This window comes from Argentina anserina, chromosome 1 (assembly GCF_933775445.1).
Source record: "Argentina anserina chromosome 1, drPotAnse1.1, whole genome shotgun sequence".
In the NCBI taxonomy this organism is placed as follows: Eukaryota; Viridiplantae; Streptophyta; class Magnoliopsida; order Rosales; family Rosaceae; genus Argentina; species Argentina anserina.
Window position 1 is genome coordinate 8,904,007 of NC_065872.1, and position 21,334 is coordinate 8,925,340.

At 37.8% G+C, this 21,334-nt stretch overlaps 2 protein-coding genes and 1 long non-coding RNA gene across 3 annotated transcripts; 2 read left to right on the plus strand and 1 right to left on the minus strand.

The window, feature by feature from the left end:
- Positions 1 to 2,346: 2,346 nt before the first annotated feature.
- LOC126801248 (uncharacterized) lies at positions 2,347 to 3,267 on the plus strand (the record flags this gene model as incomplete). Its single annotated transcript, XM_050528746.1, is given in 3 exon segments — positions 2,347 to 2,739; positions 2,948 to 3,131; positions 3,134 to 3,267. Coding segments are annotated over 3 exon segments (711 nt in total), but the record flags the coding sequence as incomplete, so codon positions are not given.
- A 256-nt stretch (positions 3,268 to 3,523) lies between these two features.
- LOC126804976 (uncharacterized) lies at positions 3,524 to 6,560 on the plus strand. Its single transcript, XR_007673827.1, has 3 exons — positions 3,524 to 4,394; positions 5,041 to 5,196; positions 6,499 to 6,560. It is a non-coding gene; the product is annotated as an uncharacterized LOC126804976 (long non-coding RNA).
- On the minus strand, positions 4,658 to 8,593 carry LOC126804975 (protein CONSERVED IN THE GREEN LINEAGE AND DIATOMS 27, chloroplastic). The gene is made up of 8 exons (XM_050532056.1): positions 8,519 to 8,593; positions 7,914 to 8,437; positions 7,215 to 7,367; positions 6,871 to 6,948; positions 6,682 to 6,777; positions 5,720 to 5,755; positions 5,284 to 5,447; positions 4,658 to 5,175 (listed from the first exon to the last, which is right to left on the minus strand). The coding sequence occupies exons 2-8, from the start codon at positions 8,148 to 8,150 to the stop codon at positions 5,010 to 5,012; spliced, it is 930 nt and encodes a 309-aa protein (XP_050388013.1). The 5' UTR covers positions 8,151 to 8,437; positions 8,519 to 8,593; the 3' UTR covers positions 4,658 to 5,009.
- Positions 8,594 to 21,334: the final 12,741 nt, after the last annotated feature.

Sequence of the window (21,334 nt, forward strand, 5' to 3'; positions counted from 1 at the left end):
TACTATTCCCATGCATTATAATAAAGCCCAGAAAACCCATGCATATGACCATATCTAGTCATCTAGAGAACGTGGGATCCACCGGCCTTAGATTTTTGCCATTTTTGAGCTATAATCCAAGGTTTTGATCCGATGAGCTTAACCAAGTTGGGGAGGAATAGGATTATGCAAGTCATTTAACTTGTCCTTCTGGTTCACGGGTACTTGTCTAGTTGTGCTCAGTGCCTATGAGTTTTATGATGATCTTAGATTTTCGGTGGGTGAGTGATAAGTGTGGATATTCTTATCAGCCAACTAAAGAGAACGAAAGAGGGGTTTGTAGCGTTGATTTAGCAATAGCCTTTAATATAGCTTGCCCAAAATGCGAATGATCATTTTCTCATCACCCATTCTTGTTACAATCTCATCCATATGTGAGGTGAGATTTAATTTGATTACATATTCTTTTATAATGGTGGTTGAGTGAACTACTGTATCTATCTCTATCACTTCGGCGTCTTAAAACAATATAAATATGATCTCACGTGTAAGATTTGTTGTTTGCTTTTTACTCAAAATACATTATGTGTACATCATATTCCTTCAAAATGTATACGCGGCATTCGGCCGATAATTTATTTATCTCATGTAGTCTCGATCTTATAACGATTTAAGTCATTGGACGCTTAGTCGTATGATTATAGTAGTGTTAGTCTCCTTCATTATTTCGATTTCTTAGTTTGCAGTTTTTATGAAGCCAGACTATATATCATCAATTTATGTGATTGGGGTCCAAATGTCACATGTAGATTGCAACCAACCCATTGAAATTTGCAGGGCAAGGATTATGATGCTGTCCAGACAAATCCCTATAATAGAAGCAATAAACAATAAGGTGTCTGGTTTGAGTACACTCATAAATTATCTATAACAACGGAATCCAAGAGATTGGTCATCTTCAATCGTTTGGGAAGTTGTGTACCCTCAAACCTGCTGTTTCAGTTTTCAGACTTGCTGATGTAGTAGCAGGTTTCTTGTTTGAAATGGTAACATTAATTCTGTGTCCGTTTTTACTTCCCAGTCTCCCAGTCGACTGGTCTTACTGAATTAAGAAATCAACTTACGTTTTGGGACGCTCTGCATTGCAGGAAACAAGGAACAATGAATGCCAGATCTGTTTCATGCCAACTCCTTAAACCCAGCTACCCTTCCATTGGATCATAATTATCTCCAGATTGGCTTCCTGCATATGGACTTGGACCATCTTCTAACTTCAATTTCTTTTCTTGTCAAGATTAATATTTTTCTTCCCCAAAAAAATGGAGTTATTTTTCACACTTCAGTTAAAATTGAATCAAGATTTTATTATAAGCGCGTCATTAAACTTAATTAGATGAAATTATCAACCTACAAGCTTGGAATCATGATTTACCACTTTCATCTAGCAATGCCATCTACTTTGATCAGTCTGGTGTAGGCTATATTAGGGTTTCAATTTGTAATTTTCGTTCTTACTGTCAAGAAAGTTCCTCGTACCTAAATGACAACACAATTGTGGCAAATTCTTTTCACGAGTGTAAATGTAGGAAACGTATCAGTCATCTATAAGAAATTTTGGAGAAAGTTGACCAAAGCAAGGAAAATGAGAGATGAAATCCTGTAATGTATCTTACCTAATTGTCTCTAATCAGGTAGACAGAGATTCAAGTATTAGTGGGTTGAACTTGGTTACATGTGGGTGGATCTAATTGTGTAGAACACTGCCATTATTTTTGTGTTAACTTGTTCATGTGTTAGTGATGTGCCCACTGTTATTAGTCAAAGCTGTTATATATTATAAGGACCACACCAATAATACAGAGTTTATAAATGGTTGTCCTAGCTTCTGATGATATTGTCCTAATATTTGTGAAGCAAAGGAAACCAAGATGCTAATTCGTCTCCACAAAAGTTCCAATATATTATCCACATTTCCTACCAGGAAGAAACTATATATCCATGTCGCCTTAAAGTATCTTGGCGTGCAGTTCACATGCAGTTTGAACAGTATAGATTAGAAGAAATCATATAAATACATAATAGACTATAGGTACAAATATTTTTTAAAAACTAAAATTGCGCCATAAATACCGTGCATACAAAAAGTATAAATATTTTTTAAAAACTAAGATTGCTATGAATACCATGGCGGCATGGCCCAATATGCTATCAAGTCCAAGACCAAGATCAATTGCTTATGCTGCTCCAACCCGCCAGCCCGTATTCGAGTTTTTCCACGTGTCAAGCAGCAGCCGGTGAGCGACACCTGTCTTCTTGCATACACTATTCAGTCACTTTAATCCTTTCTTCCTCGCTCAATTGACCTGAAACCAGTTCAGTCTCACCTCCACCATTTCCGAATTCTCCACAATCCAAATCACTATTATAAATGATGCCTTCGCTCTCATTCGACCAGTCTCTCTCTCCCCGCCGTCCAATTCAACCGCTTCCACGGCGTTATCTTTTACTACTCCACTACCGCAGCAGCGCCGAGTCAACTCGGACCGAGTTCACGGAAGAGAACGGCTACGAGCTCTTAGGAGCTCGTTCGCCGAAATCAAAGCGTCGTTCCACAAATTGGCGAAACAGACTCACCCGGACCTCGTTCACTCCGATCACAACTCCGACGCTTCTCGCCGATTCGTCCAAATCATCGCCGCCTATGAGGTTCTCTCTCCGCCGCTCCAATCTCTCATTTCAGTCATCCAAATTCTTACCGCGGTAACTTTCACGTGAGCTGTGAATGTTTGATTGTAATAAGGTCTCAAACTCTTAATTAACCTTGTGTTTATGATCTGAAGAAAATGTTTAGCATTGAATTGAGCTATGTACAGTAGAGGTGAAAGAGTAGTCTACAAAATCAGACTAAGGAGATAGCTTAATGTAAGAGAGTAGAATAGTTGATGAGCTGATTACATACTGGATGCAGATTTATGACAGGGACCTGTTATCGCAGCGAAAGCTTATGCAGAAGCAATCCGGTGGAGGTGGTGCATTGCATTTGTATAAGTTTCATAGTACATATAGGGGGATGGAAGTTGTTGAGTGGCTGAAGTGGTATAGAGTTGCGATAAGTGATGTGTTGGTGGAGAGGAAGGTGGTTGTTGGAACAGGTTAGCACATCGAGATTTTTATTCCGCCATACACGCAGCGTATTATGGTCCGGAGATTGAGTCTGTTGACTGTCTTCCTGACTGCTTTGAAGCTGAAGAGAGGTCTGTGTATGAAACTCCGGAGGTGCTGCATTAGAGCTTGCATGCTTCTGATAATTCTCATTATTTCCAAGTCCAGTGGTTTATCTACATTCGTTTAATACTAATTAGTAGAGCAGTGATTTTAATCACAAGCTGTTTTACTCTAAACCAGACTATCTGTTTTATGTGTATTGCTATCAACGGGCAATTGTTAAGAGAGAACTTGAGTACACTATCCCCCAAAGGTATCACATAGCTGATGCAGTACACTCAGTCACTCATTATCCCATTTATGCTATTTGCAGGAGACTCCATCCTGCAATGTACCTTCTTGCTATGGCATATAGGACTTTAGATCTTGAAGATGAAAAAAGAAAGAAGCATACAATTAGGCATGTTGTCGGCAGAAACATCTTTAAAATACTCAAGTGGTGCAACAACTTGCTTAAGACTGTAACGAGTATATAGTTTGGGTTTTGGACAGCTTGGATGCTTAAGCTCTTGCCTGGAAAAGTCCATTGTATCTGAGAGTCAATTGTGATTATTGATTTTGCTCGTCTCTAACCGGGGTTTCAGTAAGCATCATGTAATGCAAAGAGGGATAAAGAATCTCCTGCTACTAATTTTCACAGTAGTAAAGATTCCTGTTAGCATGTGATTGACGAAATTGGTCTGGAGTATGCAAAACATGTTTGGCCACTTACCAGTTTGGGCTCTCTTATACTAATATGGTCTAAGTAATATAGCTGGGAAAGGTGGCCCTGCGAATTATTGTGGTAGAAACTTTTTGGAAGGGGATGTTGCTTCTGGTTATACTGCTCTTTGTCAAGTGATCTGCCATGGTAAAATGTTTGATTTTCTGATCGGAGGCTATGACTTTTAAGTAGGATTATCAAGATCATCACTATCCTCTTATTGGCGTTGATGGATATCGCATCTCATCCTTTACCAAGGTTTTCTGAAAAGTTTATTTGGATATTTAAGGAGTATAGCTGCCAAGCTTCCTCTGCAGCCATTGTTTTGAACCATATTTTCTCTGCTGTCTTTTACATGGAGTGTCATATCATATAGATCTCCATCGAAGAGTCAAATCTGTTTCTGGGTAACTTATTTGGCTGAAAGCATTGAGGTGGTAAAGGTCATGGGAGCACACCAATGACAGTTTGATCTCGGCCCAGATAGGTATTTTTTGCATAATTCTTTCATTTGTTTTACAGTTTCACATAATTATCGTGTGCTGTGTGTTTCTTATTAAAACTGCAGCTTTTCTGCCCAAGTTGGTTATCTTTCTAATTTCATTCTCTCATAAATAGCATAATGTACAACAAAGTTGCAAAATAACACGATGTGGTAAACAAAGTTGTAAAATTACTGAAATAACCTTGTGTGTGTGTGTGTGTGTGTGTGTGTGTGTTCTCATTAATTCAATACTACCCGCTTTGTTTATGTCTAATTTTCTAGTAGGATAAGAATGTAATAAGACCTTTACATTGTGCTGCTTAACTTTTACAACTGACAAAGCATGCATTTTATTGTATACAAATGCTATTTGTTCAAAGACTTGTCCAAGAAACTGTGATACAAATTGATGGGTGACTAAGATGGCATTCCATCATGTCCCATATAGCCCTTTGTAATTGGGGCTTCTAGTGGATGTACCTTAGTTGATGTGGGGATGCCGGGCAGGTCCTGCTTGGATTATGAAAACAGATGTATAACAGCTGTTGTGCCTCTAGCATCACCTCCAATTATAATATCAAATTTCATAAGAATAACTGTGGTTTGGTGTTTTATCCATCACTTCATCAGTAGATCATCTGACTTGCAGTACTGTCCGCCTGCTAGTGCACGATAAAACCTATCTCTGCAGTAGACTGGTCTTCCGTCTGCCGCCTCAGCAGCTGCTGCTGCTAGGTCATCATCAGATTTCACGTCCACAGGCAACTTAAGCAACTCTTCTCTTCTGCAAGATAAAAAATTGGCAGTAAGTAACTAAAGTAGAAAGCAGTATTATGTATAGAATTGCTCAGTGGTTTAAAATCTCTGTCTGTCTACAGAAAGTTAGATAAACCTCATTTTTGATACGGAAACATTTGATGAGTTTTCTCTTGTAGAAAATGTTGTTTGAATGAAATCCTCCACTGGTGTAGCAAAGATGAATAGCATCACTGCTGAAACAAGCAACACCCCTGTTCCGACTAGAGTCTGTTTCAGCAACTTGATGACTGGTTTAACCTACAGATATGAGTTTCACTTTTCCATATGAATCTATTACTGTGCACGATAATATCATCAATCCTAGCTCATGTCTTTTGTAGTAAGCCTTCTGAAGTTAGAAAAGACACAAGAAACAGAAATACTGCATGTATATCCATGTTGTTCTTAGGTATCATGTGTGCATTTGAGTTTTATTTTTTTTCAAGTAACTTTCTTTAGTATGCAGCAGTCTCTAGGATATTATGATACTTAGCCCTCCTCAAATTAGTTTGATGTTCAATTGGTAGTACCTTGTAAGAGCCCAAAAGTCTGTCACGAGCCAGGACCTACAGGGAAAATAAAAAATGGTTAGTTTACAAGTGGAAATTTTGACAGATGTTTTATGTATTCTCTGTATGAGGTGTAGAATGATGGATGATATTATCCCTCTGTGCCATATTCTATATGCCTTTTCAAAATCTCAAAATCTCAAAATCTCAGAATCTCATTTGTTCAGAAGTTGTTGGCAATGAGATGTATTGGTTTTGTTCTAGCAAATGCGATAACATACCTTATTGCAGGGCAGGTGTCATATTACTTGCCCCTTATTTTCTCTCTCTTCAGCTTACTCTTATTGGTAAAATTATAGCTATCTTATTTCTATATAATTAAACAACGAAACTTGATGCGATTATATTTCGCCAATTCTTTTTTTCCTCAATTAAGGGTTGCTATTGTAGACAGTTTTATATTTTGTTTTACTTCCAATCAGATACGCTTTTAATGTGTTCTTTTATTTTCATCTGTACTTATAATATTATGACATACTCGATATTTGCACTGTTGTGATCCCTGCTTATTAATTATTATACAACACTCTAGGCACAAAAACAATTGAATATAGGAGACCTTGGGCAATTATTAGTCTCTTACCTTTCTTCATAATCTAAAATTTTGAACTTTTGGTTGGCTTTAGAGGCAAACTACCATGATCGGGTAACCTATGTAATTTTTTAATTCCGTTCATGACTGACAATATTCTGGTTATCTTATGTGTGCAATTACTTAAATAAGAGGGTTAACTTTTTAGGTGGGAGTTGGAGTATTTTTTGGTCAAGATGTGGGAGTTGGAGTATGATATTATGTTCCTGAACAACATAGGGTTCACTGTCCTCTCCCTCAGTCAGTCAGTCATACCTTTGCTCTCCAAAGAAGAACAAAAGTGTAAATGAACAGGGTACACAATCAGAAAGAATATTGAAAAGGTGCTTACTTCAGGTGGTTTCACCCACATTTGTCCATCATACCATCCAGTCTCTTCGTAAGGTATGACTGCTGATAGTAGTCTATCGCCAACGTAACTCCATCCCTGAAGTATATATAATTGATATGTTTCTTGTTAGTTCTCATCGTCAAACCTCTTAGAAGTGATTTTAAGATAGAGTAAGCTATAACAAACTACCAGATAAATTCTCAAGACGATCAATGATACAAGGAAAAGAGTTCCAGTTCCAGCTGTTAGCACAAATCGTAGAGGGTCCTGCAAGGTTGGAATGGATGGAGGGTAAAGAAAAATGAAAATAGAGGTGCTCTTAAAGAATCATCGAGTAGTTACAGTTCATTGAATCCTGTGTGTTATTTGGCTTGCTATTCGAGTAAAATTCCAGTACAGAGATAAATTCTTCCAGCTAGGTTTTGCAAAACCTGTTACTAAGATGTCCTTTTTCTGTCTGGTCTGCCTTATACATTGTTTACTTATCATATATTTCATTGTTGATTTGTAAACAAGTGATATGTTAATCTTACCCTTGCTGGATTAAAGCTTGCAGCTGCTATAGGCGCTCCTAAAACTGTGAATGTTACCAACCATAAACCTCCAAGGCGAAGGAAAAACGGCCCTGGTCCCAGATCGCCCCATGAATACAAAGTGCCTTCCTTCAAAGATGAGTACTCATTCACCTATTATTGATGATTGACCAAATAACAGTAAGTACAAAAGTGTCATATCATATTGCATTCAAGCCCCAGTAGAGGTGGATCTAGTAATGTTTCCCTTATACCACTATATAGTCTCCTTTCATTAACTGTCTGGGATTCTGTATAAGGGATGGTCCTGACTTTCCCTCAAAACCTATTACTATTTAGGGTTCAATCACTTAGGAATTCAATCATATAATTTTTTGGGGGTTACAAGTGTATAACATGACTATAAGCAGTTTGAAAGGATTTATAATTCTCCACAGCATTTGAACATTTCACTCACTTTATATACATAGTTATCCTTGTTCTGTCCCATATTGTATTTGCAGATTAATATAGATTTGTAGTCCTGGAAGCCATATCACATCTTCATCAGGGGTAATGACCCACAACATTCCTTGCCAACTTCACCAAGCTAAGGATAACCAATGCCTTCAAGATTACCATTTGAGTGGATATACTCTAATTTTGTAGACCAATGAAAACCCAGTGCTGCATAAGCATATACAGAAACTGAAAACTTACTGGTCTTTGTTCGAAAGGAACCTCGATTTCTGACTCAGGCTCCCAACTCTGGCCCCGGAATCCGCTTGTTTCCCCTCCCGTCCCATCTTTCACAGCCTTGACAGATATCCTCTTTGGGAGTCTTTGAGCGCTACGCTGCTGTATCTGCCATGATCCTAGACTTGTGCTGCCGACATCTACCAACTTGACTCGTCGGGGACTAGAAAGTAGAGAGCAATACACATCCACCCGGAGCATCTATGTCCTATTAATTTTGAACTGAACCTTGAGCTGCTGAAAGTAGTCAATCTAGCTCTCTTTGTTCAATTGGCTCTGAATGAGTTAGGACACTGTTGAGCTGAGAGGGAATTATGTATTTTTTCAGGACCATGCATTATTTACGTGGAGGAAAACATCTGATTCAGAATCATATTCAGGAACTCCAATGTGTGATAAGTACCGACTGCTGTTGCATTATGGACCCACTCAATTGGACATGTGTGCAAGCCTTTCTCTTGTGTCTACTATTTTCGACCGTCGATTAGCTGTGTTCGTAAGCAACATTATCCAAACCTCTGCGTGTGCAAAAACAGGATTGAAGGATGTTGATTGTGCAAACTTGTTACCTTCCACGCAGCTATCTGTGTATTCCTCAATCCTCATGCTTTCATGTTTCAAGGGGCCAAAAGGACCCGACCCGACCAATATAGGTCACTGAACCGTGGGGCGAAATGGTTAGGAAAAATGACTGATTCTTACAAATTAGATTTTTTATTTACCATTTGAATGACAAAATTCAAAATGTGACTATTCACTATAAGAGTATCTACAACTATTTCATCAAATAATACAAAAATAAAGATCTTGTATATATTTTAGACTATTGTATCCTTATCTATCTAAACACTAATAGAGAAAGTTGATAAGAGAAATCACTTTGCTGGATTCATGTCGCTAGAATAAATTACTAACCATCAGTAATCCACAATAATAAATTAATGACTCACAATATTCATGTTACTGACCCTTAATAACCCATTAAAATAAATTACTGACACCTAGAAATCCCCAATAACAAATTATTGACACTCAGTAATAGGCATGTAAAATGAGCAGGACATGGTCGGCCCGACCCTGCCCTAAGATATGAAGACACACATATTACCCGGCCCATGTCTTTTTTAACCCTAGGTGTAAATGGGCAGGGCATGACCGGCTCTATTAAAATATGTAAAACCCAAGCCCGTTATTTGGGCGGATAAAGTTTGGGCTTAAAAATCTCACTCATGGCCCAGTCTACAGTTTGGCCCATGATTTTTAAATAATAAAATATATTAACTTTCATTTGAAAAAATTTGATTGAGATATGAGTCAAACTCATGAACCCTTCTTATAAGAATAACACATTGTTAATTGTACAAATATAATTTGTTAGTTATATCAATCACTTATAAATTAATAATAAAATTTGATATTAAAAATGGCCTGGGCTATGGGTAAGTCCTATAATATACTATATGAGCAGTGCTTTGGTCGGTCCAGGGTTTAAAAAGTGAGCTCATACCCTACCAATTCCAAAACGGGTTGAGTAAAGCTCGCCCATTAGTTTGGGCCGAGCCGACCCGTAGTCTAATTTTTGGGGCTAAGTTTGGTTATGCATGTCGGCCCTAGGCTTAATTGACAGACTTACTTATTAATCCCCAATAACAAATTACTGACTCCTAGTAATTATGTTACTGACCCTAGTAACACACAATAATAAATTGCATTGACCCCACAAATGTTCTCATGCCTAATTCTTCTACCACATAAACAAAAAATATTCATCAAATTAACTCGGCAAAAGTTACAACCAGAAAACTTCCAACATATATAATCCAATTTCAGCCATTGTTATACCAAAATTACCAACCATATCAATTTGACAGAAACAATGACCAAAGAGCTTCTTGCGTACAATTAACTTCCAAACATGAAGGCACCAAGCAAGTATTATAGGGAAATCAACTCTACATAATTCTCTAGCTTAGGAATTCCATTTCAGAAACAATATCACATCAGCACTACAATTCAATCCAATATGACTTTTGTTGAATTTTGAGATGAAACAAGAAGATGAAATAGGAATAACTAAAGCAAATTCTGACAGCTTTGTCCGTCCACTTTAGAATTTCAACTCAATTGTATTTCTCTTGATATATTTCATGAATGAAGCAAAGTTACACCTACTGATATATATATATATATATATATATACACACAAAACGAGAATGTTATAATTACCCCAAGACTAAGTAGCACACAGATGTGGACTATGCAACACACGTATGTGGATTATGCAGCACACGGATATGGACTAATTGATTCTTCAATTCACACACACATCCAATATCTTCAATACTCCCTCTCAAGCTAAGGCTGAAAGGAAAACAACAGCCGAGCTTGACCAAAAATCTCTAAGTATGGCTAAAGAAGTTATGGATAGGAGGATGGATAGGAATACGTGAAATAAATTATGGCAGCTCTTTCCGTCCACTTTGGATGACTCCCATTTTCTGCTCTGACAACCTGAGACCATGAGCCACATATGTCGGGAAAGCTCTATGTGTCTAGTTTATGTACCTTTTTACAGAACTGGATTCAGAGATCGGAGTCAATCCCAGTTTATGTTTTAGTGCAGCAAGGTCAATCCAGAAAAACAGATCAATTGCTTGCTCAAATAGTTGATTGCTCAAAATTGCTCCCCCCGAAGCCAAATCGGGATATGACCCCTGTTGGCACCTTACTAGCATAGAGCTAGTATAACATGCCACCGAGCATAAACATCTCTCTCCAAGCGGATATACAAGTCACTATGTGGCTCAATCATGATATCCATAGAGTACCTTGTCACACAAGCTTTCCAATAATAGTAGGAACTTACCAAGACACCACCGGGAAGTCACCTTTCCTGCCTCATCAAGATGGCTCCATAGTAAGCCTAGAGGGGCACTTGTCCCACATTGAAAAAAAATGTAATTGAGAGGTGTTCCCTCACCTATAAAAGGGACCCATCATCCCACTTAGAGGGGGGCCAACCACTATTTGTATAACTTAAGGTTATTTGCCAATACTACTGGATTCAAGTGGACGTATCCTACCCCAAGAGAGAGAGGTGAACCACTATACTTCTTGTGTCAAGCTAATCCTCATTAATAAGCTAACTAAGTGTATTAGCCGCCATGGTAATCCAACGTTAACATTGGCGCCGTCTGTGGGAAGCGGACAATCAACTTCGTCGCTTACCACCAATAGACCTCCCACGGTCCCCCCACACCCCGCAGTGCATGATCTCACTATGGCGTAGTCAGCTATTCAAAAAAAAAAATTTGACCCTCCCGCGGTCCATGCCTTCCACGCTCCTGCTAGCACGGTGGACGTACGGTGCACGACTGCTAGCACGTTGCATGACTGCTAGCGTAGTCCTATGACTGCTACCGTAGTACGTGACTGCTAGCACGGTGCACAACTGCTATCGTAGTCCCATAACTGCTAGCATGGTGCACGATTGCTTGCACGGTGCACGACTGCTCCCGTAGTCCCATGACTGCTATCGTAGTCCTATGACTGCTATCGTAGTTCCACGATTGCTACCGTAGTCCCATGACTGCTAGCGTAGTACGCGACAACTAGCACGGTGCACGACTACTATCATAGTCCCATGACTGCTAGCGTAGTACGCGACTACTAGCACGGTGTACAACTGCTATCGTAGTCCCATAACTGCTAGCACGGTGCACGGCTGCTCCCATAGTCCCACCACTGCTATGGTAGTCCCACGACTGCTACCGTAGTCCCGTGACTGCTAGCACGGTGCACGGCTACTCCCGTAGTCCCACGTCTGCTAGCACGGTGCAAGACTGCTATCTTAGTCCCATGACTGCTAGCACGGTGCACGGCTGCTCCCGTAGTCCCATGACTGCTAGCGTAGTACGTGATTGCTAGCACGGTGCACTGCTACTCCCGTAGTCCCACAACTGCTGTCGTAGTCCCACAACTGCTAGCACGGTGCACGGCTGCTCCCGTAGTCTCATAACTGATATCGTAGTCCCACGACTGCTATCGTAGTCCCATGACTACTAGCACGGTGCACGACTGCTCTCGTAGTCCCATGACTGCTAGCGTAGTACGCGACTACTCCCGTAGCCCCACGACTGCTAGCACGGTGTATGACTGCTATCGTAGTCTCATGACTGCTAGCATGGTGCACAGCTGCTCCCCCAGTCCCACGATTGCTATCGTAGTCCCATGACTGCTAGCACGGTGCACGGCTGCTCCCGTTGTCCCACGACTGCTATCATAGTCCAATGACTGATGCTCCCGTATTTCCACGGTTAAGCTCCACAGTCGACCTCCACGATCCTACTCCACTGTCGACTTCCACAATCCTGCTCCATGGTTGACCTCCACAGTCAACCTTCACGATCTTACTCCACATTCGTCTTCCACGGTCTTGCTCCATGGTTGACCTCCGTAGTGGCCAGAGAAAAGAAATCATTGCACAATGAACTACGGGGACTTGCTTGCAAAGCCAACTAACCTGCAACAAAAGACAATACCATAACACAGAGCAAGCACCCAATGAGATAAGTTCTCCCCATCAACCTTACAAACTAGAGCACATATATGAATGCTTATTGATGTCCATGCTCAATACTAATTTGTTTTACTTAGAGGAATTGAAAGGAAAATCTCTATAGACCGGACATCTACTCACGCAAAGCCAAAGAGGCTACTTGCAATCATTCCCCGCGCAAGGGAGCGTCATGGTTAGACACCTCCAACATGATTTTGGTACTTGCATAGAGCGCAAATCCACTCCACATCGGCATAAGATAAGTAAAATGATATGTCTCCCTACTCCTACGATATAGTTAATTATTACCATGTCTTAGCATGATTTTAATACGCTATGAAGCCTGCCTACAATATACCGCACTTGATATGCATGCCTACATGGCTTTCACACATTGCCTACAACACTTTGTAGAGTTAGCTAGCAAGAGCACTTAGCCATATCTTATATGCTTAGAGAATGTGTGACACACACTTAAATAGCAAACTTGATTGTGCGAATGAAACTAGGAATTATTCAAACCATTGTTCAAGCGAACAATTAAATTCCTTATGCAGGCTGTTTCATTAGACAAGAGAAAACTACGACAATCTCAGACATCACGAAGTCTGAACTACCTTCCTCGCCAAAGAGTGAGAGACTTAGCCAGAAGGCTCAAAGCCGTCCTACGCCCTTAGAGGCTCATAGGACGCACTATGCCCGCAGTGGCCCAAATACGTCCTACGCGTAATGTTTATATAGGCTACGATGGATGCACTACACTCCATGTCAGCGTCCAAAGACGTCCTACGCGTAACACTTATCTACGCTAAGATGTATGCACTATGCCCGAAGTGGCTCAAAGACGTCCTATGTGTAATGTTTATCTACGCTATGATGGATGCACTACGCCCAAGAGGGCTCAAGACGTCATACGTGTAATGTTTATCTACGCTACGATGGATGCACTATGCCCCAGAGGGCTCAAGCCATCCTACGCGCAAAGCACACTACGCTCAAAGGACGCACTACGCCCACGAGTGCTCAAGACGTCCTACGCGCAAAGCTTACTACGCTACGATGGACACATTACGCTCAATGTCAGCATCCAAAAGATGTCATATGCGTAGCCTTCTATGCTACAATGGACGCACCACACTCTAATTCAGCGTCCAAAAGACGTCCTACGCGTAGGTCACTATGCTAAGATGGATGCACTATGTTCTATGTCAGCACTCAAAGACGTCCTACGCGCAAAACTCATTGCGCTAAGATGGACACACTACGCCCGCAGTGGCTCAAAGCCGTCCTACGCACACTGCGCTATAGGACGCACCAGCCTTCAAAGGCCGCACTATCCTTCAAAGGACATATTGGCATATATAAGTCAGACTCGCCCGTGGTGGCCATATTAGTCCAAAGTGCCATCGCGCAAGACTACTTCACCTAAGCACACCGCACACATATACCATATCAATCGAAACCGCCTCGCTAACTAAGAGTTTCGGGGACTTATGCACACTTGCGTACTAGATCATATTCGGGACCATACATAGACACACGCATCATCATGTATCCCACACATCACGCCCGTACATTCTTATGCTACCCATGACAACAGACATACTTCGTGCACATATGCTTTTATCTTTGTTTTGCAAGTTTGAGAGTCCCTTCTTCCTTAAGGAGTTCGGGGACTGGTAGGGGTATGCCACCACCCGGACACTTATGCTCGGTGACATGTTGATTGATAAACTCCCAAAGTAAGAAGTTCCTTGTACTTAGGGACTGCAGGGGGACATGTTGGCACCCCTACTAGCATAAAACTAGTATGGCATGCCACCGAGCATAAGCATCACTCTCTAGGTGGATCTACAAGTCACTATGTGGCTCAATCATGATATCAATAACGTACCTTGTCATACAAGCTTTCTAATGATAGTCGGAACTCACCAAGACACCACCGGAAAGTCACCTTTTCGGCCTCAGCAAGATGACTCCATAGTAAGCCTAGAGGGGCACTTGTCCCACATTGAAAATATGTAAATGAGAGGGGTTCCGTCCCCTATAAAAGGGACCCCTCATCCCACTTAGAGGGGCCAGCCACTACTTGTATAACTTAAGGCTATTTACCTATACTACTGGATTTAAATGGACGTAGCCTATCCCAAGAGAGGGAGGTGAACCACTATACTTCTTGTGTCAAATTAACCCTCATTAATAACTAACTAAGTGTATTAGCCGTCATGGTAATCTTACGTTAACAACCCCGATCTTCTTACTGGAAGGGAACAAATCTGATTGGAACCAACATATAAAAAAAACTATGATAGTCCAACATCGGAAATGATGAGGTTAAAACAAAACCTCTAAACAAATCTCTCCTCCAAATGAAAGATGAAGAAATCAGATTTTGACCATGGACAAGAAATCTCTTCAAAATGAAAAGAAGAAATAATAAATTAGCCAAGGAGAAATGAAATGAGGAGTTATGAACTCTAAACCGATATCTCCTCCAAAATGGAATGAGATGGAAATCATGAAATGACAATGAACAAATGAGGAGTATTATATGGAAGAACTCCAATAGATTTTTCTCCCAATGATAAAAGAAGAAATCAAATAATAAGACCGACTTGGATCTACTCATCAGAAATGATTTGAGGTATGACCTCCTAACCGATCAAGAAGGATGAAGAAATCAGAATGACAAAAGAGACATCAATTTTATTTCTGTGTAGGGTCTGCAACACTGCTTGCATCCCCTACATAACCATGCAGATCATAAACACCTTAATGCTCTAATTCTCCCCCTCAAGCTGGATCAAGGAAAACCACAGAACCAAGCTTGAACTAAAGGTGATCAAACTGAGTTAGCGCAAAGGAGAACACTAGCGTCGGGAATGGAAAATATGGACTGATCAGCCGAGCCTCATTGGCAAGGAAATAGGAGGGGTCGGAATCTAATATATTCGTCGACCAAAGAGAAAAAAAAAGATGAAGAATCAAATTTTGACTATGGACAACAGATTTCTTCTCAACATGAAAAGAAGTAATCAAAAATGGGCAAAATGAAATGTAGAGATATGAACTCCTAAACAAACCTCTCCTCCAAAAATAAAATAGATGGAAAGATCAGAACTTGATTTTGAACTAAAACATGGAGAATGCTCAAAGGGGTTTTTTTATTTAGTTCAAAGATCATAAACTAAAGAAACTCCAATTTGAGCTTACTCCTCATCGGGAATGATTGAGGTATGACCTCGAACTTGATTTCTCTTCAAAATAAAAGAAGAAGAAATCAGCTGATGACTCCGATTTGAATCTACTTCTTATTGGGAATGAGTGAGATATATGGAAATAGAGTTACTTCTTCCGGCCATTATGAATTAATGGAGAAGGAAGATGAAGATGAAGTTTTGCGGAAGCAGGATTGCAGAAACATGTTTTATGAGGAAGCCTGCCTTGATCCAAGATGCAGAGTAAACGAGACATGCCATGAAACCTACTCTGATATCATAGAGGGAGACTGTAAGGAGGTCATCATTGCCTTTGCTAATCCCTCTATGTGCTCAAGGTGGAAAATCTCTACATTAGTTAGAAAATCTGACTCCCTATTCCCTTTTTTACTTTTGTCACTTGGAATTGGGTTCCTCGTGATGCAAACAGATTGACGGATGCTGCTGCTAAGCTCGCATATTCGAAGTTGTGCTCTTTGAATTGAGATGTTTCTCCTCCAACTTTTCTCATGAACATTATGTTGGCGGATGATTTTCCGGACCTCCTTAAGCTTTGGTTTTTTCTTTTGTTAATAGTTTTTTTCTTTTGTTTTTACTTGCTGCTGTGTTTTTTTTCTTTCTTTTCGGCCGTAATTTTGTTTATTTCTTCGGTGACTCTTGTGTCTTTTTTTATATTGAATTACCATTTAGACCAAAAAAAGAATGAGATGACTAAAGTTGTCAATAGGTATGGCAAAGAGTCTGTGCAATATGGCCCTCAGATCTTCATGTATATTTCTTGTCCGGCATATTACTCTTTGCTGTACTCCTCGAACATGAAGATAATGCCTCTCTCTTTTTCAGTACAGATATGACAAAAGGTCTGAGACAGTGAGATACCACATCGATTACAAGCGCATTAGTCAAGTCTTGTTGTTGTAACGTGAGTTTTCTCAAAAGCAAACATAAGTTGCTGAAAGCATCACGGTTTACTTCTCTTTTTGGTTTAACAATAATGTTTTGACATCACTGTTTGCAAACTTTTCCCCGGTTCACATGCCAAAAATTCAAAATTTTCCGGCTTGCACGTTAGGTAATCAGCAAGTACATATCGTTCACTTGGTTGAGTCTACAATAGGTTCTGTGACCGGACGAGTTCACTTGACTAAAATGTTTATTGTGTCGTATTGACTGCTATCCATATTTTCTCCAAATTTGATTTTATTCAAACTCAGAAAGGGAGATAGAAATGTTGAAAGAGCGTTGAAAGATAAATGCTTCCACCAACCGCATTAATTTTCTTTCTAATCATCATTCTTTTTTGAGAAGTTTTAAATACACGCCTATAAACTTTTGATACACATTTCTATCATTCAATAATTCAAATAACATTTTGATGTATGTTGAATGACCAAAATATGTATATGTAATAATTCAGAAAATTAAAAATAAATTAAATTATCAAAACTAAGAATTTATTTTTAGAAACAATTAAAATAATAAAATTTAGTATATATTTTGATGAAAAATTAAGTGGGAGATTCAAACAATCAATTCATTCTTTAATTTTCACCGAAAAAGATCATTTCTATTTTTAGAGTCCCAAACAAGATAATTCATGAAAAAGAATTATGATTTTTTATCCTTTATTAAATTTCATCTTCATACACATTCTTAACAAAGAAATTTTCATCTTCTTCAAACAATCAATTTATTCATTTCTCTTATATATATATATATTGTTCATGTTGTTTATCATTTTTATGGTTAAAGAATTTGAAAAAAAAAACAATTGCAATCTATAATGATTTGTAAGAACAAACAAGAATCGATATGAACATCTATACGATGTTAATATGGCATAAATGCCGATTTGCACCTCAAACTTGGTTGAAATTGTCAATTTGCACCCCGAACTTGCATTTGAGTCAATTTACCTCCTAAACTTGGTAAAAATTGCCGATTTGCACCCCATTCGTTAAATTTAACTGTTTCTATCCAATTTTGCGTCACATGTCATGCATTTAAGGGGTATTATTGTCATTATATATTTATATTTTTCTTAAAAACAAATAAAAATATTCTTTAAAATGAGGATTATTTTGTTAATCAAATTATTTATTTACATATGTTTTTCTACCTACTTAACCCTACTTTGAATTATATATTCAATATACCCACCCATTCAAATATAGTGTGTTGTATATAAATATATTTTTATATGTACACATTGTTGGAGGATGAACAAAACGAGAATAATAACGACATAATAGAACAGAACGTAACCGTTTATTGATTGATAATGAGGCCAATATATAGGCATTACATAACCACAATCACATAGGATTCGGAGTCCTAATCTATTACAGAGATGTGAATCTATCTATAACAGAAAACCTAATAAGGCTAAGACACACACAATGGTAGAATAGTAATTCTCTCGGAACACACATTTATTTTTAATTTTCAATGTATTTATTTATTTATATTTTTTCTAATATCTTTTAACATACCATATCAAAAAAAAATAAATAAATAAATCAATAACATGTTTATAAAAAACAAACATTGTAGCAAGTGTTCCTCTTAAGTAATTTTATTAATTTATTTCATTATTCAATATGAATAAATATATAATGACAATACTACCCCTTAAATGCATGACATGTGACGCAAAATTAGATAGAAACAGTTAAATTTAACGGATGGGGTGCAAATCGGTAATTTTTACCAAGTTTAGGAGGTAAATTGACTCAAATACAAGTTCGGGGTGTAAATCGGCAATTTTTACCAAGTTTATGAGGTAAATTAACTCAAATGCAAGTTCGGGGTGCAAATTGACAATTTCAGCCAAATTTGGGGTGCAAATTAACATTTATGCCTTAATAAAATGGATAAATTCCAACATAATATCGACGGCCATGGTTATGGTCATGATATGCTCTATTAACTTTGATGTTGTGCAACTAGAGGCAGCACCCAACTTCTGAGATCTAATTTACATGCTAGGACTCACCTTAGCTAGTGTGTGTGTATATATATATATATATATATATATATATATATATATATATATATATATATATATATATATATATATATATATATATATATATATATATAATGAACGAACGTGGTGACAAAGATACTTCCATGTTTTTGTTCATTCACCAATAAAAAACTACATCGCATGATAAAACGCTAGCTAAAAAGCCAGCCAATGGCTCAAATGTTGTCAATCTAGTTGGTTGTTCACTCATCCTTTCACCGGATTGATCGAGAGACCTCAGTTGTTATTCAATTAAAAGGAGATGATTAAGAGTGTGCTTATATAATTTAGAGGAGATGAAGAATTGTTCCACCATTTCCTTTCTCGTGTCTTCCTTTCTACTTGAGCCAACTCCGTTTATTCATCAAGAAAAAGAAAAAGTAAAAACTTTAGTCTTCAAAATTCCTCTACCTAGATTTGATCCCGTGTCTAAGAGGTTTTAATTTGTGTAGTTGTGATTTGATTTTGCTTTAATTTTGCAGTAACATGGCTTTGATTTTGGTTTGTATAGTGAGAGTGACGCCAAAGTAGGAATTGAAGAGGAAGAAGAGAATGTGAAGAAGTGTAGCAAATGTGATGGAGGATAAGAATTCCTCGTCTCTATGGGCAACTATAGCTTAAAAATGCATTTGCTGGTCATTGTTCGCTATATCGACTTTGATGTGCAGTTCGAGGCTGCATTTAAGTCATGAGACTTAATTGTCATTGTAGGACTGTGTCACGAGCTTACTTTTTCGCTATGCTACTTGTGTAGTCTTAGTACTTTTCTTATGCTAAGTCACTTTACTCATGTAAACGCTTTGGCTAGAACACCTGAATGAAGGGAGAAGAAGTTTAAAAGAAAGAACTTATTTTTAACTAAAGAAAGCTACACAAAATTTACATGAGACCCTGAACACTTTTATAACTTGATGCATCAATGAGAGGGTGCCTTTCTATTTATAGTCCTCATCCTCCTACTATGTAAGCTTCTAGAGAATTCTAAGATATTTACAAGTATATAGAGTTCTAAAGATTTTCATACAAGTTTAAGAGATACCTCAAGTATTCTAGAAACTTTCAGAGTGGTTTTGATCCTTCCAAACATATCCAAAGGTTTCCAATTCTTCTCAAGAATTACCAGAACCTCTATGAGCTTCAAAAGGCTTCCATGACTTTTTCTATGATTTCCATAACATTTTCAGAGGTTTCTAACACCTTTGTAATAAGGCAAAAAGACCGATTTGCACCCCAAATTTGGTCATAATTGTCAATTTGCACCATGAACTTGCATTTGAGTCAATTTACCTCATAAACTTGGTAAATATTGCCGATTTGCACCCTATCCGTTAAATTTAATGTTTTCCATCCAATTTTAAGTCACATGTCATGCATTTAAGGGGCAATATTGTCATTATATATTTATTCATATTTAATAATGAAATAAAATAATAAAATTACTTAAGATGAATATTTGTTATAATTTTTTTCGAAATATGTTATTGATTTATATATTTATTATTTTACGTGATATAGTATGTTAAAAGATATTAGAAAAATATAAATAAATACATTAAATTAAAAATAAATGTGTGTCCTGGAAAAATTACTATTTTACCATTGTGTGTGTCTTAGTCTTATTAGGTTTCATGTTAGAGATAGATTCGCATCTCTGTAATAGATTATGACTCCGAATCCTACGGGATTATAGTTATGTAATAAAAGCCTTCAAAGCCAATTCCAATAGACTTAGGAAGCCCAAGGTTCTGAAAGAAAGAACTCGACTGACAGGTTCCAAAGGAACTCACTTTGATGCCTATATATGGGCCACATTATCAATAATTAAATAGTTACGTTTTGTTCCATTACGTTGTTATTATTATCGTTTCGTTCCTCCTCCAACAATGTGTACATATAAATATAAATATATATATATATATACACACACACAACACACTATATTTGAATGGGTGGGTATGTTGAATATATAATTCGAAATATGGTTAAGTATGTAGAAAAATGATATAAATAAATAATTTGATTAAAAATAATCCTCATTAAAAAAAATATTTTTATTTGTTTTTAAGAAAAATATAAATAGACAATGACAACATTACCTCTCATGTGCATGACATGTGACGCAAAATTGGATAGAAACAGTTAAATTTAACGGATGGGGTGCAAATCAACAATTTTTACCAAGTTTAGGAGGTAAATTGACTCAAATACAAGTTCGGGGTGCAAATTGACAATTTTAGCCAAATTTAGGGTGTATTTTGGCAATTTTGACTGTTATATATATATATATTAATATACTAATCACTGTAAAAAGTATCATTGTATATCCAATAATGACATATTTTGTGATTTTGTAATTCAATGATATTTTAGGTTTTTTATGTGGTGTATTTAGTGAAAATATTGGAATGAGAATTAAAATATGTGGTGTATTAAGTATGAGTGTGTATAAAAAGATTTAGAGTGTATATTTAAAATCTCTATTCTTTTCGATAATTTTTACAAAAAGATAATCTATAACCTTTAGCACAATTGACATCACAATTATTTTGGTTACCAAGCAAACAGTTGCCAAATCATCACA